We start from the raw sequence: 15,960 nt of genomic DNA on the forward strand, positions 1-15,960 counted from the left end.
TAATATGCAGAGTGTGGAGAACCTATGCGATATAAACTACTTTCAATGACAATAGATGTTTGAGGACAATGGGGTTAGTCATCTTTAACCCAAAATTCAATTCCAAGCCAAATTATGTACCACATGTGTAGTAATAATCTATGAATTTCATTCTACAATAGCATACGAAGTTTAAAGAAATATGTAAAACAGAGATTGAGTCTGATAAAGTTGATAGCCTCTGCTGTTGTTATACACTAAAATATAAAAGTTTTAGTTACACACTAAAACATAAAACTAAAATTAAGAGTCATAACTAAAAACCACAGAAGCCTTCCAACTAGTATATGAAGAAGGAACAGTATAATTAGAATATCACTACTCCATAAGAATTGTGATTAATGGAACTCCAGGTGTGTATGTGTGGCAGTCACTCAGTCGTGTCTGAATCTTCACAATCCCATGGACTGACTGTAGCCTGACAGGTTCCTCTGTCCATGGAATTCTCCAGTAAAGAATACTGGATTGGGTGGCCATTCCCTTCTCCAAAGGATCTTCCCAACTCAGGGATCGAATCTAGGTCTCCTGCATTGCAGGTGGATTCTTTACCCTTGAGCCACCAGGAAAGCCCACATTGCAATGGAGCTTTCATCAAATTATCAACTTGTGCTATATATGCAAGTCTGTTCTGGCTTTTCTATTCTACCGCACTGGTTTATTTCACAATCCACTTACCCATACTACCCTACATTAATTACCGTAGCTATACAAGTGTCTTAATATCAAATGATATAAGCCTCTAACATTATTATTCTTAAAGACTGACTTTATCATGATTCTCAAACTTTTAGATCTCTTACGTTTCTAAAAATTATTGAGGACCTCAAAGAACTTCTGTCTTTGTGGGTTATATCTATCAATATTTACCTTAGATAGATATTAAAATTTAAAATTTAACATCAACTAATTTAAAATAAAAATAAATATTACACATTAGCAAATATTTGCTATTAATAACTACTTTATTTTCCCCTCCAAAATTAATGAAAACAGTGGTACTATTTTACAGTTTTACAAATTTCCTCAATGTCTGACTTAACAGACAACTAAGTTTTCACATGAGTGACTAGTTTACTTCATTTTCAAAAAACATCCACCATATGGTCGTGTCTTAAAAAAAACATAGTTTATCTCTCAGTGGCTTTTTCAGGCAAACATGGTGTTCCGTGACAAAGGTAGCTATTTAATAGTGCAGCTCATATTTCAAACAAGACCATGAGTTTTTTCTCAAGATAACCATCACGCTTGCGCATACCGCCAAAGTGATTCATGCATACTTCTCATTTCAGGACATGGAAGACTAAAAAGATGTGTGACCTCTTTTTGCTCCTTCCAGTTTTATGGAGGTATAATTGACATACAGCGCCGTACAAGTTTAAGGGGTAGAGCACAGTGATTTGAAGGATACATCGTAAAATGGAGATGTGTAATCTCCTGAAATAGGGAGAGGTGGTGGGTTGCACAACATTATCAGTACCCTGAATGCCAATGAAATGTACCCTGAATACCGTACAATAGTTAATATGTTGTGTGAATTTTTCTTCAATTTTTTTTTTAAAAGCCATTTGAGATTTATTAAAATTGAAAAACTGTACTGTTTTGCAAAGGACATTCTTAAGTGCAATTTGCCTCTTTTCCCCTTTCCTTTTTAATTGCAAATACATACAATACAGTGGTAACTACAGTCCAGTTTGGTGACAATGACTTGATTCCAGCTGGCTTCGTGCCAGCAGTTGACCCACCACTGCTTTTGCACATGATTTTGTTTTGACAAAATCAATACAGGGAAAAGGTAAGTAACACCTACTGTTGATATGAAAATAGTTTTGATCTCACAAGGCCCCACCTGAATGTGTATGGGGGGATACCCAGAAGAATACGAACCATGCTCTGAAACATTCTTGGTCCTTTCCATTACCACAGATTTTGCACTCAGCTTCTTAATTTACACACACACACACACACAGGACCCTGCTAAGTTTTTCTTTGGAATTACACTGAATCTTTGGATCAATTTGGGAAAAACAGACATATTGTTACACGTTTACTTTACTAAGTCTTTAATTTAATTCCTTTAGCAATACTCCATAGTTTCTATGTGGAATTTTTACACATCTCCCTTTTCTTTAAAGACATCCTTCTTATAATTTATTCCTAGGTGTTTGATACTGCTTGATGATATTGTAAGTCCTATCTTTTTAAACTTAGCATTTAACTGACCTCTATTCACACCATATACATAAAACAGACCTAAATATAAAAGGTAGAACAGTAAAACTTCAAGAAAACAGAAGAATATCTTCATGATCCTGAGAAATCTTTGCCCAGTCCAAGACAGTAACACTTGGATTGGTTTCTGAATGAGCACAGTCTTTCTGAATGACAAAGTATTCTTTTTGTTGGGGGGTGGGGGTGCGGGGCACACTCATAGCAGTGAAAGCAGCAAGTCCTAACCACTGGACAGCCAGGCAGCTCCCCAAAGTATTGTTCCTCTCCTTCTGCTACTTCAGATGTATCAAACCTATCAGGCATGTCTGTTAACGTCTCAAGAATGGAATTTTTCCAGCCTTTATTTAACTGTCCTCCCCCTCTCCTCCTACTGTTCCATCATTCATTTTCCAACCATATTTCTCACATATTTAAAAACAAACCAACCTAGAAAGAGCAAAGATGACAATAGCAGCACTGAAGAATAAACACCACTTAACAAGGGAGGAAGCTGCACTTGGGGAGTGTAGCTCCTCTGCCATACCCAGTAAACTCCCAACAACACAGAGTCCAAACCCAGAGAATGCGCACAAGATAAGAAAAGAAAAACACATTGGAGATACACCAAAATGTCAGTGCTGCTGGGTGGAGAGAATACAGGGGTTTGTGTCTGCACCTTTTTTCATGTTTTTTTTCCCCCATTTCAACAGTAAATTATAATTCTTCCATTATCATAAAATAAACAATAAGTTTATTTTACAATTTTAATATGTAGTAATATTCAATTTTAATATGCACTATTTTTCAAGAAACAGCAAAATGGGCATATTCATAATGTACTGTGATGGGAATATGAATTGACAGAATAATTCTTGAAGGAAACAGCATTTTGCAAAAAACATATTTGGAAAATGTACCCCTAAATTAGAAATAGGGTCAGCTATCAAATGTAGCTAATATAACAGTAGCTAATGTTACCACTTTACTACTACTGGGGAGGGGGGGATAAAGAAGAGTTTAGTTTTTAGTAGATTCCTGCCTATTCTGTCTTCATTAAAACCAGCCAGGTTGTCAGGCAAGGCATGGAGTTAAAATGAACACAAAACTGGCATTTTCCCTATCTAATATACAAAATTTTAAATAATACTTCTTCCATTATACGCCTAAAATGTTCTCATTTCAAAGCAGGTAGAAATATAGAAAAGCATAAATATGAAAGTTGCTTGCATTTTATGATAGTAAAATAATCCTGAAATCTACCAAATACCAAGTTCCTATTTATATTTATAATGCAGACTCAGAGTTAGGAATGAAAATTTCATTTATTTGCAACAAATATCTTTAAAATTCAATACACAAAACAATTCTTCAATGAACCTATCAGTATATATATTTCTACACCCTTTCCTAAGAGCCTCTGTTAGATAAAATCAAAAAGCAGAATTGCTAGGTCAAAGGATATTCACATATTAAAATTTTATTTCTCTGACTATAATAACACTTGAATATCTAAGAGTTATGTTTCCCTACCCTCATCAACACTGGGTGTTAAGACAAGAACTTCAGTATCCCACCCCCCAAATACCTCTTATTGGCTAGAAATTCTTCCATTTCCCCCTTTCTCATGGTTGCTATATATGGCTTGTAAATTCATTTTGTTTGATGACGAATAATATGTACACAAAATAGACTTCCTATCCTTATCCTAGCCCTCCATGTAAAAGCTCGATGTTGACTCTGAATATCTCACTTTCCCTCAAAGTCCTAAGCAACCTGTGATTCCATATATCAATCTTTAATTTTCACGAACAGAGAAAGGCACACAACCTAAAACTTCATTTAAGGTTAGGAGTACTTGAGAGAAGATTATTCTGTTGATGACTTTTATTTCCTTAAAGGACAAAAATAAAATTAAATGAAAACTATGAAAACTTCAAAGTCTGACTGACTATTGGGTACTGTGTTCCACAGCAAGCAGGAGAAAGAAAAGAGATAATGAGCTTCTAGAATCTTACACTCCAAGATGATGTCTGACGTGAAGAACCTAGACAAATTACACATAAAACCCAAGATTTTTAACAGCTGCTAAACATACTTTTTTAACCGAATTAAGAAAGCTTATTTTGGAGGTGAGAATGCAGAAGCAACACAGCGTTGCTTGAACCAAGAGAAGTTCATTATAAACTGTGGCCACAGCCAGTCTTCTACGGGGCAATGATGGTGGGGGTGGTGATGACCATAATCACATTCTGGAATCCCAAGCTAAAAATTGTTTAAGAGGAAAAGAATGTAAGGTTTTCTCTGAAGCACCCTGTCATTAAGAGACAGCTTGAACACTATGTGCACCTGTATCTTTAAGACCTACTGTGTTCTCCTATGCTTAGTCACTAAGTCGAGTCTGTGTCTGACTCTTTGGGACCCCATGGACCTCAGCCCCCAGGCTATTCTCCAGGCAAGAATTCTGGAGTGGGTTACCACGCCCTCCTCCAGGGGATCTTCCCAACCCAGTGATCAAACCCAGGTCTCCCTCCATAGCAGGCAGATTCTTTAACAACTGAGCCACCAGGGAAGCCCTTAAGACCTACTACTGAGACTAAATTTAGGTTCTATAAGAGTTTCTCTGGATTTTGTCAAGGTTAAGCAATGAGGAAGGCAGGATCCTCACCAGTGATGCTCTGAGCAAGGGCCAGGTCTAACAACACGGATATAATGGTTGCTCTATCACTACTCACTGCTCATAACAAGACTTGGAGAAATCATCCAGTCCAAAAGCCTTTACGACAGGACACGTTGGGGCCAATAATCAACAGGTACCTAACAAAATGCTTTTAAGACACAATGAAGCATGACTTCAAAGGCTGTGATCCAGATCCCAAGGTTGGCAAGCAGGAAAGGATTGGCGCTAATTAAATATGACTAACTGGCTACACCAGAGGCAGGGAAGTGGTATTAATCACTACATGTACAATGCTGTAATTAGCTTTTTAAAAAGCAAGCTTTGTGCTTTCAAGGTAAGGAAAAAGTGACATCGGACCAAATGCAAGACACATCCACAAACTTAGGCCCTCAATCAAGTAGCTAGTTCCCAGTCACTATTTATATCTCTAACACTGTATGATAGTATAGTTTATATGCTTAACTCAGTTTTTAATTCAGTTCTGACCATTCAACTTGAGTAAACAAAAAAATTATGTGAAAAAAGAAATAGGAAATTAAAGAGCCTATCTACCCAACAAGCTACTAAAATGTAGCTTTCTTTGTCTCTGATACACACATTACAAACTCATCGTGAAAATCAAATAAAATACATGTAAAGCAAATGGAATAACACTTATCATAAAGACTCAATAAATACTACAATTTTTAAAAGCCAAGTTCAATAAACATGGGCTGTATATAACTGAAACTGTATATAAACTGGAAAAAACACAGTATTTTACACACACACACACATCACACACACTGTCATGGGTCTAGCTAGCATAAAAATAAATTTTACAGTGCTTTATATAACCCAAGCAGCATACAATCTATTATTAGTGACCTAAGGCACTATGCAGGAAGCATGCTGTCTCTCGCCTTTACTCCCCAAACAATGTTCCAAAGGAATTCTCATGTTCAACCCCACCTATCTCACAAACAAAAGGTGAATCGCTAACTCTACCCACAACAGTCCTGGTCCTATTCATTCTCTTTCAATGAAATAAAAAGGAGGCTCTTCCTGAAAAGCCGTCTCTTCCTGCCACTCTGGAAGTTTGTAGCATCTGGTTAATATTATAGATCACAAAAACTACAAAAGACCTCAGGAATGCCTCAGTCAGGTTTGTTCCCCTGTTCCATACAGCACAAGGAGATTCTGGGCACTTGATAACGTCTCTGAGAATAAAAAGCCAGTATTCATAAAATTACCCCTCTTTGCTGCCAAAGAACAATGGGACTTCAGTAATTTTCTCCTGTTACAGCACAACAGATAGGGCATGACTTCAACATTAGCAAAATGTCAAGATCACTCCAAAGTGCACTTGTTCTACATCAATGTGAGGGATGGTTAGCACGGTGTCATGCTTTGGCCAGAGACTGCCCCTAATTTCATTCAGCTGTTTGAAAATGAGAGCCAAAGGTGAGAAAACCTCTCAACTCTGAGAACAAAAAACAAATCCGAAAACAAATGCCCCAAATGTCTATATCTCTTCCTCGTAATTCAAAAGAATTGGCACAGGGTAAACTGAAGTTTATAAGCTGCGGACCTTGTCTTTTTTTTAATCAAGCAGTTAGTGAGCTCCCTAATTGAGAAATATTCAGAAAATGTGTTCAACATGACTGAATGATCATGTAGTCTATGTAATTTCCATGTTCAACAAAGGCATGTCTTGATAATCCCATTGCAATATACTCTCTCAGTCCTTGTGAAAGATGAAAAATACTTCACTAGTTTTTCCATTCCAAGCAATCTGTTAAAGGAAACCAACATTTCTTATAAACAGATTCCAAGCTATCAGGAGGGTAAATTAAAAATATACTTGCGTGTTTTGGATACATTTTTAAAACCATTTGTCAGATTCTCATTCTGGCAAGAGTCTTATGACTGGCCACATAACTTCTTGAGCTTAAAATGAATCTTTATATTCTAGTTTCTTCCAATTAAATGATAAATGCATATGGCTCTTCAGCATTTATTAGTTACCTGTATCTTTAAGAAAATTACAAAATATGTGTTCATGTTTCATCTCTTTCAGCGAAAAGTAACTTACTTTCCTATTTTTTGAAATACCTCTATTTTTAGATTAAGTGACTGTTCCCACATTATCTGGCCTGATTATCTTTTCTAACAAAGGACCCTAAGTCACACAGAACATATTAATACTAACTCTCACCAATCTAAGCACAATGCTCCCTAAAAAAACTAAAAAAAAAAAAAAAAGCAATTATATATGATGTTAACTATTGAGGAGGATCAAGCTATCTCTGAAAAGATTTGGAAAAAAGGGATTCTAGTATCTTTGTCATACATTTCCTGTCTTAGAGGAAGGATCTCTGCGTCCATTTCTGAAAAGAGAAGTATAAGATACACAAAGGTCGGGGGGATTGTGGAGTGTTATGAAGACCAACCCAGAGTTTCAGGAAGTCTCCAAACGTGTTTGAGCCCAAAGTAGACAGACTTAGATACAATATCGACATTCAGGATTAAAGAGGAAGGGACAATTTTTTAAAATAAATAGTTATTACATTTTATTTCTGTACATAAACAGCTTTTAAGTCAATCATAACTAGTGAAGGGTTGAATAAAAGAATAAAGATTGTGAACAAAACAAAAATTGAAGGAACTTCTTTAACAAGAGGGGACAAAAACACTGCATCCCCCCACACCCACCACCCTAGACACAAGCTTCTTCCTGCCCACACCCATGCTCACCTGTTTCCTTTTAGCTCAAAGATGCCCCCCAATCTCTCAAAGGCTGAGTAAATGCCAACTCCTTCGGAAGCTTTCCTGACACTGAGGGTCAGTAACTGCCTGTTTTTTGAGTTCAAACATTTTGTTATACCTCTAAAATGCACCTACTGCAGACAGCACTTAAAAAGAGCTTAACCTATGCCTAAATCTTACCACCACCAGATGAAAAAGACCACCACCATTCTCCCCAAGCTACAAACCAGGGACTGAATTCACTTTTCATTGCATCAATGCACAGAGCAGATGCAAGTGAGTCAGCAGTAAAGAATAAAATATTTTCATCCCAGAGGCCCTCCAACATAAATAAATAAAAGGTACTATATCCTACAAGGTCAAGAGACACTTGTCTGGGAAGCAGATCTGGGGTTCTAGTTCTTGGACCCTAGTAAGTCTACTTTTTTCTAGGCATCTGGAGAAGACCAGCACTCCCCAAAATGGTGTCTGCTGGACACTGTTCCGCAAGATGCTAATAGATAACTTAAATGACTGGAAAAGTCCGGATTAAAACAAAGCCAACATGGTTACTTGACTGCATAACATGTGCAGGGCTTTAAAATGCTAATATAAACTATAAATTTTCAAGATAAGACTACATAATGAAGCCCTTAGTGAACTGATTTGAGCAAGATTGTTGAGTTTGGGAAATGCTTCAAAAAGGTTGTTTTCGTTTTGTTTCTTTCAACTGTCATAGTATTACTGAGAACATCAGACCAACTTCTAAAAAGTTCTTACCTGATATGTGTTGCGGGCAGAGATTCGTATTGGCGCGACAAAAAGAGTTCCCTATGTTTCAACTGATGTTTCTGTTTATCGGTCAAGTCAGCCTCGACTGTTGTTTCAGATTCTTCCTCAATTTCTTCTACACAAATAAAATTCAAAAAATGCATTATTACAAACTGTATTATCTACTTTGATTATTAAGATAGACTGAATCAGGCTTTAATTCAATATTTTGTTCAAACTAATTGATTTTAAACTTACACATTTAACTTGTAATATGAATTACAACCATAACATTTAGTTACCTAGGCCTCAAACGAAGAACTCCAATTTTAAGATGGCAGATGAAACCATGCATATATCTTATGTATCTCCTCTCCCCCCAAGAAATCACATCAAAATAGCAATGGAAATATACTAACATTTCAATGACAATAAAAAATGAAGCAACAATGGAAGATTTTCAACAACAGGTTTAGAAGATGAAAAAGAGACGTTAAAAAAAATAAACTACACACAGTCAAGAGGAGGAAGTGACAATCTATGTGTGTACAGAAAGGGATGCTGTGGAGAAGTGTGGCACAGAGCGTGTACTGACTCAGTTCTTGAAGCTACCAAGTATTGTGAGAAGCGAAAAGTGGGGTGAGATCAAAAAAGCAGGAGAAAAGCATCAAAAGTCTATCTATAACACAATAACTGTATCCCAGAATACTCCATTTAAAAATAGTATAATCAGAAAACAAATAGTGTTAACACATTTCAAGTTTGATAACACAAATGAAACTAATAGAAGAATTAGAAGACAACACTAATGAAATCTCCCCAAAATTAAGACAACTGAAAACCAAAAGATTAAAAAATTAAAGAAGAATGCATGTGGTCCAACATCCAACTAATAAAAGTTTCAAAAAGAAACAATAAAGAAGACTCTCTAACTTCTTTTTTGTGTGTGTGTGGAGGGGGAGTGGTCTAGGGAGGGGAGAGTGGGGATGAGGAAAGACTTATCCAAGAATGATTCAAGAAAATTTCCCCTTACTAAGTGTCCAGTAAGAATGAGTGTCCTGATTGAATTACCAGCACACTTAACTTTTTTTTTAAGTAATGGCATGAGAAGACTACCACCATTTACAGGAACAAAGTGTAAGCACACCAAAGAAACCAGAATCTGCGTTGGAATCACAGATGAACAGCAATACCGCATGCTAAGAAGACAGAGCAACGCCATCCAAGAGGAAACACGACATTCAACCTAGAACTACACAGTAAACTATCAACTCTGAAAACAGAGTAAGGCCAAACTTGCACTCACTGAACCAGGTCCGCCTTTGAACAATGTGAGTTTGAACTTAACGGGTCCACTTATATCTAGACTTAAATACAGTATACTGGAAATTTTCTGGAGGTTTGCAACAACTGAAAAAATTTACAGATGAACCCTGTAGCTTAGAAATATCAAGGAAGGACTTCCCTGGTGGCTCAGTGGTAAAGAATCCGCCTGCCAATGCAGGAGACACACGTTCACTTGCTCCAAGAAAATCTCACATGCTACAGGGGAACTAAGCCTGAGTGTCACAGCTACAGAGCCCACGCTCTGCAACCAGGAAGCGCACATGCCCTAGAGCCTGAGATCCACGAGAAGCCACCGCAATGGGAAGCCCTAGCACCGCGACTACAGAGTGATCCCCACTTGCTGCAACTAGAGAAAGTCCTCTCATAGGAACAAAGAACTAGCCAAAAATAATTCATTAATTTTAAAAATTAAAAAAAAAAGTCAAGAAAATTAATAAAAGTGGTCATCAATTCATAAAACATGGAGATACTAGTCTAACCTTACACAGGCATGAGGTGAGTGATATTTAATAAAAACTAATACTACGTTAGTTTTCTTAGCATTTTACAACATTCCTTTCGAAGAATTACATTACCATTCATTTCGCTAAACAGGGGCTTCCCTGGTGGCTCAGACTGTAAAGAATCTGCCTGCAATGCAGGAGAACCAGGTTGGATCCCTGGGTCGAGAAGATTCCCTGGAGAAGGAAACGGCTACCCACTCCAATATTCTTGCCATGGACAGAGGAGCCTCGTGGCTACAAAGAGTCAGATACGACTGAGTGACTAACACTTATGCCTCTCTCCTGTATTTGGAAAAACTATTCATAAGCATATTATCAGAGGTAAGTGATTTTTTTAAAAAAATCCAACAATGTTTCCAATAGTGTATTTGCCCTAAGTATGGGCTAGGTTACTGTGAAGCAACGACAATCACAGGAGACTACTATAAGGAATCATCATCAATGCATGGATTATAAAACCCATAAATAAATATGAATTTCTTTACAATTTTTTTCATTTCTGATGTCTAGTGTTAGTAATACACAAATCCATTGGATCATAGAAAAAGCAAGAGAATTCCAGGAAAAACATCTACTTCTCTTCATTGATTATGCTAAAGTCTTTGACTGTGTGGATCACAATAAACTATGGAAAATTCCTAAAGAGATGGGAATGCCAGACCACCTTACCTGTCTCCTACAAAACCTGTATGCAGGTCAAGAATCAACAGTTAGAACCGGACATAGAACAATGGACTGGTTTCAAGTTGGGAAAGGAATACGTCAAGGCTATATATATTTTCACCCTGCTTATTTAAGTTATATGCGGATTACATCATGAGAAATGCTGGGCTGAATGAAGCACAAGCTGGATCAAGATTACTGGGAGAAATATGAATAACCTCAGATACACAGATGACACCATCCTTATGGCAGAAAGCGAAGAGGAACTGAAGCACCTCTTGAGAAAGTGAAAGAGGAGACTGAAAAAGTTGTCTTAAAACTCAACATTCAAAAAACGAAGATCATGGCACCAAGTCTCATCACTTCATGGCAAATAGTTGTGGAAATAATGGAAAGAGTGACAGACTGTATTTTCTTGGGCTCCATAATCACTATGGATGGTGACATGAGTTTGAGCCAACTCTGGGAGATGCTGATAGACAGGGAAGCCTGGCGTGCTGCAGTTTGGAACCAGTCCGTTAGTTCATGCCTGGTTCTGACTGTTGTTTCTTGACCTGCATACAGGTTCGCAGGAGGCAGGTAAGATGGTCTGGTATTCCCATCTCGTTAAGAATTTTCCAGTTTGTTGGAATCCATACCTGCAGAGGCTCACAGATGCTCTGCAGCCTTCCCTGGACCAGACCAGACTGCGTGTCTATGGGAACAGCCAGAGTATTGAGAACTCAGAGTCAAGGAAGGGCTGGCTGGCTTCTCTCACAGCAAGTAAAGCCCCAGGTGTGGCCTCAGAGGCTTTAACTTTTGGACACTGACTGGCAAAACACGCACCAACAGCAACACATTTCTGCTCCTCACAAGCTTTTCTACAAATTTCTTACATAAGGATCCAGGACCACAGGCAGTTTTATCATGTGTGACCCTCTAGCTGTTGTTCTTTTAAATGGTATGAGGGCAATGACTAGACTAAGTATCAAATGTTTTCTACCCTCAAACATTTAAAACTCTGAATTGAAAATGAACTTGCAAAAATTAAAAACTGATTTAGAAAAAGATCCAAAAAAAAGAAAAAGATCCACCAAGTTCAAAAACTGAATAATGTGATTTAAAATTCTTTGAATGTTCTTTATAATTAACTACTCAAATAGAAACGCAACACTAAAAGAGCCATTTACTTGCAAGTATAATAACATTTCACCAGTGGAGATCAATGAAGTTATCGCTGCACTGGCACTATTAGCACCAGCAAATATTACATACGAAATTATACTCTTTACCTAGTTAGGATTTGATAAATTGTTGTTCCATAAAACACAGCTAACTGTATTCTAATGTATACTCTTTAGGGCTAAAATAGCAGCAAGCTCTACAAATAATGGTAACAAGAGCAAATCTTATTTTCTTGTGCAATCTCTTGATATTGGGTGAAAAGGAATAAAATTTCTTAAGTTCAACCTAACCAAACACAGAAATCACCAAAACATCTAAAACTAAAGCATCTAAAACTCATTTTCTCAAGTTGACTAGTTAAGTTTCTTTACATTTTTGTATAAATTTATACTGGCTTCTGAACAAGAATGACTCCCATCCCATTAACATTCTAAAAACACTAAGCCAACCATAACAGCAAAAACCGACATTTAGACAATTAAAAATTTAACAGATCGAATAAGACTATCATCAAAAACCATGTCCATCGTAATACATTTATAGTTTTTTAAAACCATTTACCAAGCTTGATGGAACATCAAATTTGCTACCTTCTAAAAATTATTAAAGTAGAAGTCCCACTAAAATAGTACAGCAACGGAAGAGATTGACACCAGTTGGCAAGGCTTCAGTACAGTTTATTAAGCACTAAGGTACTAGGGTCATAAACTGGAGACAGATACAGAAAGAAACCACACCAAGGGATTGTGGAAGTTTTAACAAACAATACATATAAATATATATTTATAAAATAAGTATCACTGTACTTAACTGAGATCAACCCAGCAAGGGTCCTACAAATTTCAAAGCTTTAGACTGCAGGATGAGAAAGAATCCACGGCCCCAGAGCTCAGCAAGGCTAACTACACACACAGCCTGAAAAAGGCTAGGTAAGGCTAGCAAAAACAATGTCCAGGAAGCAGGTGTCAGAGAAGAAATCAAACTAGCTGAGTAATCTGAAGAAAGAGAGCATCCAGGTATGGGATACAGATCAATTTCCACAGCAGGTTACAGTCATGGACTCAGGCAAAATTTTAGAGAGTGGGCAGGTGACACCTAACTGGGCCAGAACAGGCAACAGACAATTTAGGTATCTGAACAAAGAGGGACAGAACCTAGGCAAGGAAAAGTCATTATTGATTCTCAGGACTTTGCCTGAAAGGGCTTCCCTGATAGCTCAGTTGGTAAAGAATCCGCCTTCAAGGCAGGAGATCCCAGTTCAATTCCTGGGTTGGGAAGATCCCCTGGAGAAGGGATAAGCTACCCACTCCAGTATTTTTGGGTTTCCCTTGTGGCTCAGCTGGTAAAGAATCCGCCCGCAATGCGGGGGACCTGGGTTCGATCCCTGGGTTGGGAAGATCCCCTGGAGAAGGGAAAGGCTACCTTCTCCAGTATTCTGCAGTATTCTAGCCTGGAGAATTCCACAGACTGTATAGTCATGGGGTTGCAAAGAGTCAGACACGCCTGAGAGACTTTCACTTTCAGTTTGCCTGAACTGGGTATTTTTCAGAACTAATCAAAATTATAATTTCTACATGCTAGTTAGGATAGGGGCTATAGAGCGGGCAGGTAGAAGGAGAGTTTTCCACAGGTTATTCTCAAACAAACATCCTCAGGTCTCCATTTTAATGAACTATCAGCCCACAGTGATGATGTGAGCTGGTACAGAACATACAGAAAAGCAGGTGGTTAAAATTTTGTCTGGAGATACATTTAAGAAGTACTCAAGTGTTTGAAGGCATATTATTTGACTGAAAATAGCTCAGTATTGATGCAACGCAAGCCTGCCTGGTAAGGAAAAAAAAAAAAAAAAGAGGCAAGTTGAATAAAATTAGAAGGATTTTTATGATAGTTGAGCTTGCAGGGAACTATCTGAATGAAGACAAAGAAAAGGTTTGGCAGGGACTTCCCTGGTAGCCCAGTGGCTAGGACTCCACACTCCCAACGTAGGGGACTTGGATTCAATCCCTGGTCAGGGAACTGGATCCCACGTGCTGCAACTGAGAGCTTCTTCATATGCCCATAACTAAAAATCCCACATGCTGCAACTAAAGATGGAAGATCCCAGGCAGCCAAATAAATATATAAATATTAAAGAAAGAAAGAAAAGATTTGGCAATCTAGAGGCAAACGATCAATCAACAAACATCAATGATAGTTTCATCAATAGCACTGAACAATTCAGACTGAAACTAAGAATATTTCATTTACAACGGCATCAAAAGGAAAAAAAAAATACTCAGGAATATATTTAACAAAAGACAAAACTCATATACTAAAAATGACAAAACATTCTTACAAGAAATTTTAAAGAGACCTAAATAAATGGAAAGACTATGTTCACACATTGGAGAATTTAATATGGTTAAGATGGCTGCTGCTGCTGCTAAGTCACTTCAGTTGTGTCCGACTCTGTGCGACCCCATAGACGGCAGCCCACCAGGCTCCCCCGTCCCTGGGATTCTTCAGGAAAGAACACTGGAGTGGGTTGCCATTTCCTTCTCCAATGCATAGAAGTGAAAAGTGAAAGTGAAGTCGTTCAGCTGTGTCCGACTCTTAGCGACCTCATGGACTGCAGCCTACCAGGCTCCTCTGTCCATGGGATTTTCCAGGCAAGAGAACCGGAGTGGGGTGCCATTGCCTTCTCCGGGTTAAGATGGCAATACTCCCTAAATTGATTTACAGATTCAGTGCAACCCCTACCAAAATTCCAATAGCCTTTTTCACAAAAACTGGCCAACTAATTCTAAAATTCATACAGGCATGCATATGGACATAAGCAACCCTAAACAGCCATGAACAAATTTAGGAGGACTCACACTTTCAGATTTCAAAGCTTACTTCAAAGCTACAACCCCAGTGACTTTCCTAGTGGCCTGGTGGTTAAGACTCCATGCATCCCCTGACGGGGGCAAAGGTTTGATCCCTGGTTGTATGTGTGTGTGCGCTTAGTCACTCACTTGTGTCCGACTCTTTGCGACCCCCACGGACCGCAGGCCGCCAGGCTCCTCTGTCCATGGGGATTCTCCAAGCAAGAATACTGGAGTGGGTTGCCATGACCTCTTCCAGGGGATCTTCCCAACCCAGGGATCAAACCCAGGTTTCCCGCATGGCAGGTGCATTTTTTATCATTTGAGCTACCAGGGAAACCCTGTTGGTGAACTAAAACCCTGCATGCTGTGTGGCCAAAAAAAAAAAAAAAAGAGGATAAAAGCTATGACAACCAGGACTATGTGGTACTGACATAAGAACAGGCACAGATTAATTAGAATGATTTTGGACAAGAGTGCCAAGACAATCATTGGGGGAATGAAGGTGCGTGTGTGCTCAGTTGCTCAGTTGTGTCCAACTCTTTGTGACTCCATTGGACTCCAAAGAGTCGCGTCCAACTCTACACAAAGAGTCATGTCCAACTCACCAGCTCACCAGGTTCCTCTGTTCAGGGGATTTCCCAGGCAAGAATACTGGAGGAGTTGCCATTTCCTTCTCCAGGGAATCTTCCCAGGGAGCGAACCCATGTCTCCTGCATTGGCAGGCAGATTCTTTACCACTGAGCCACCTGGAAAGCCCAGGAGAATGAAGTCTTCTACGAATGGCGCTAACAACAACCAGACACCCATATATATTGAATAGAGCTGGACTCTCACACAATTAATTCAAAATGTATCAAAGACCTAAATGTAAGAGCTAAAAATTTTATAAAATGCTTAGAATGAAACACAAGTGTAAATCTTCATGACCTGAGACTAAACAATAGTTTCCTCACTACAGCACCCTAAATAAATCATAAGAAACCAGAGAAAAGACAGGTAAATTAAAATT

General features: G+C 38.3%; 1 protein-coding gene across 10 annotated transcripts in view; it reads right to left on the reverse strand.

The window, feature by feature from the left end:
* MTA3 (metastasis associated 1 family member 3) overlaps positions 1 to 15,960 on the reverse strand; it is a 196,708-nt gene that overhangs the window by 140,527 nt on the left and 40,221 nt on the right. For all 10 annotated transcript variants that reach the window (XR_006343568.1, XM_043918149.1, XM_043918144.1 and 7 more), the window contains exon 4: positions 8,432 to 8,558. Coding sequence is in view for 9 of the 10 variants with exons in the window: in XM_043918149.1 (XP_043774084.1) it covers positions 8,432 to 8,558 (127 nt within the window). In the remaining variant the exon portion in view is untranslated. The remainder of the gene's footprint in view (positions 1 to 8,431; positions 8,559 to 15,960) is intronic.

The sequence above is a fragment of the Cervus elaphus genome, chromosome 11 (assembly GCF_910594005.1).
Source record: "Cervus elaphus chromosome 11, mCerEla1.1, whole genome shotgun sequence".
Taxonomy (NCBI): domain Eukaryota; kingdom Metazoa; phylum Chordata; class Mammalia; order Artiodactyla; family Cervidae; genus Cervus; species Cervus elaphus.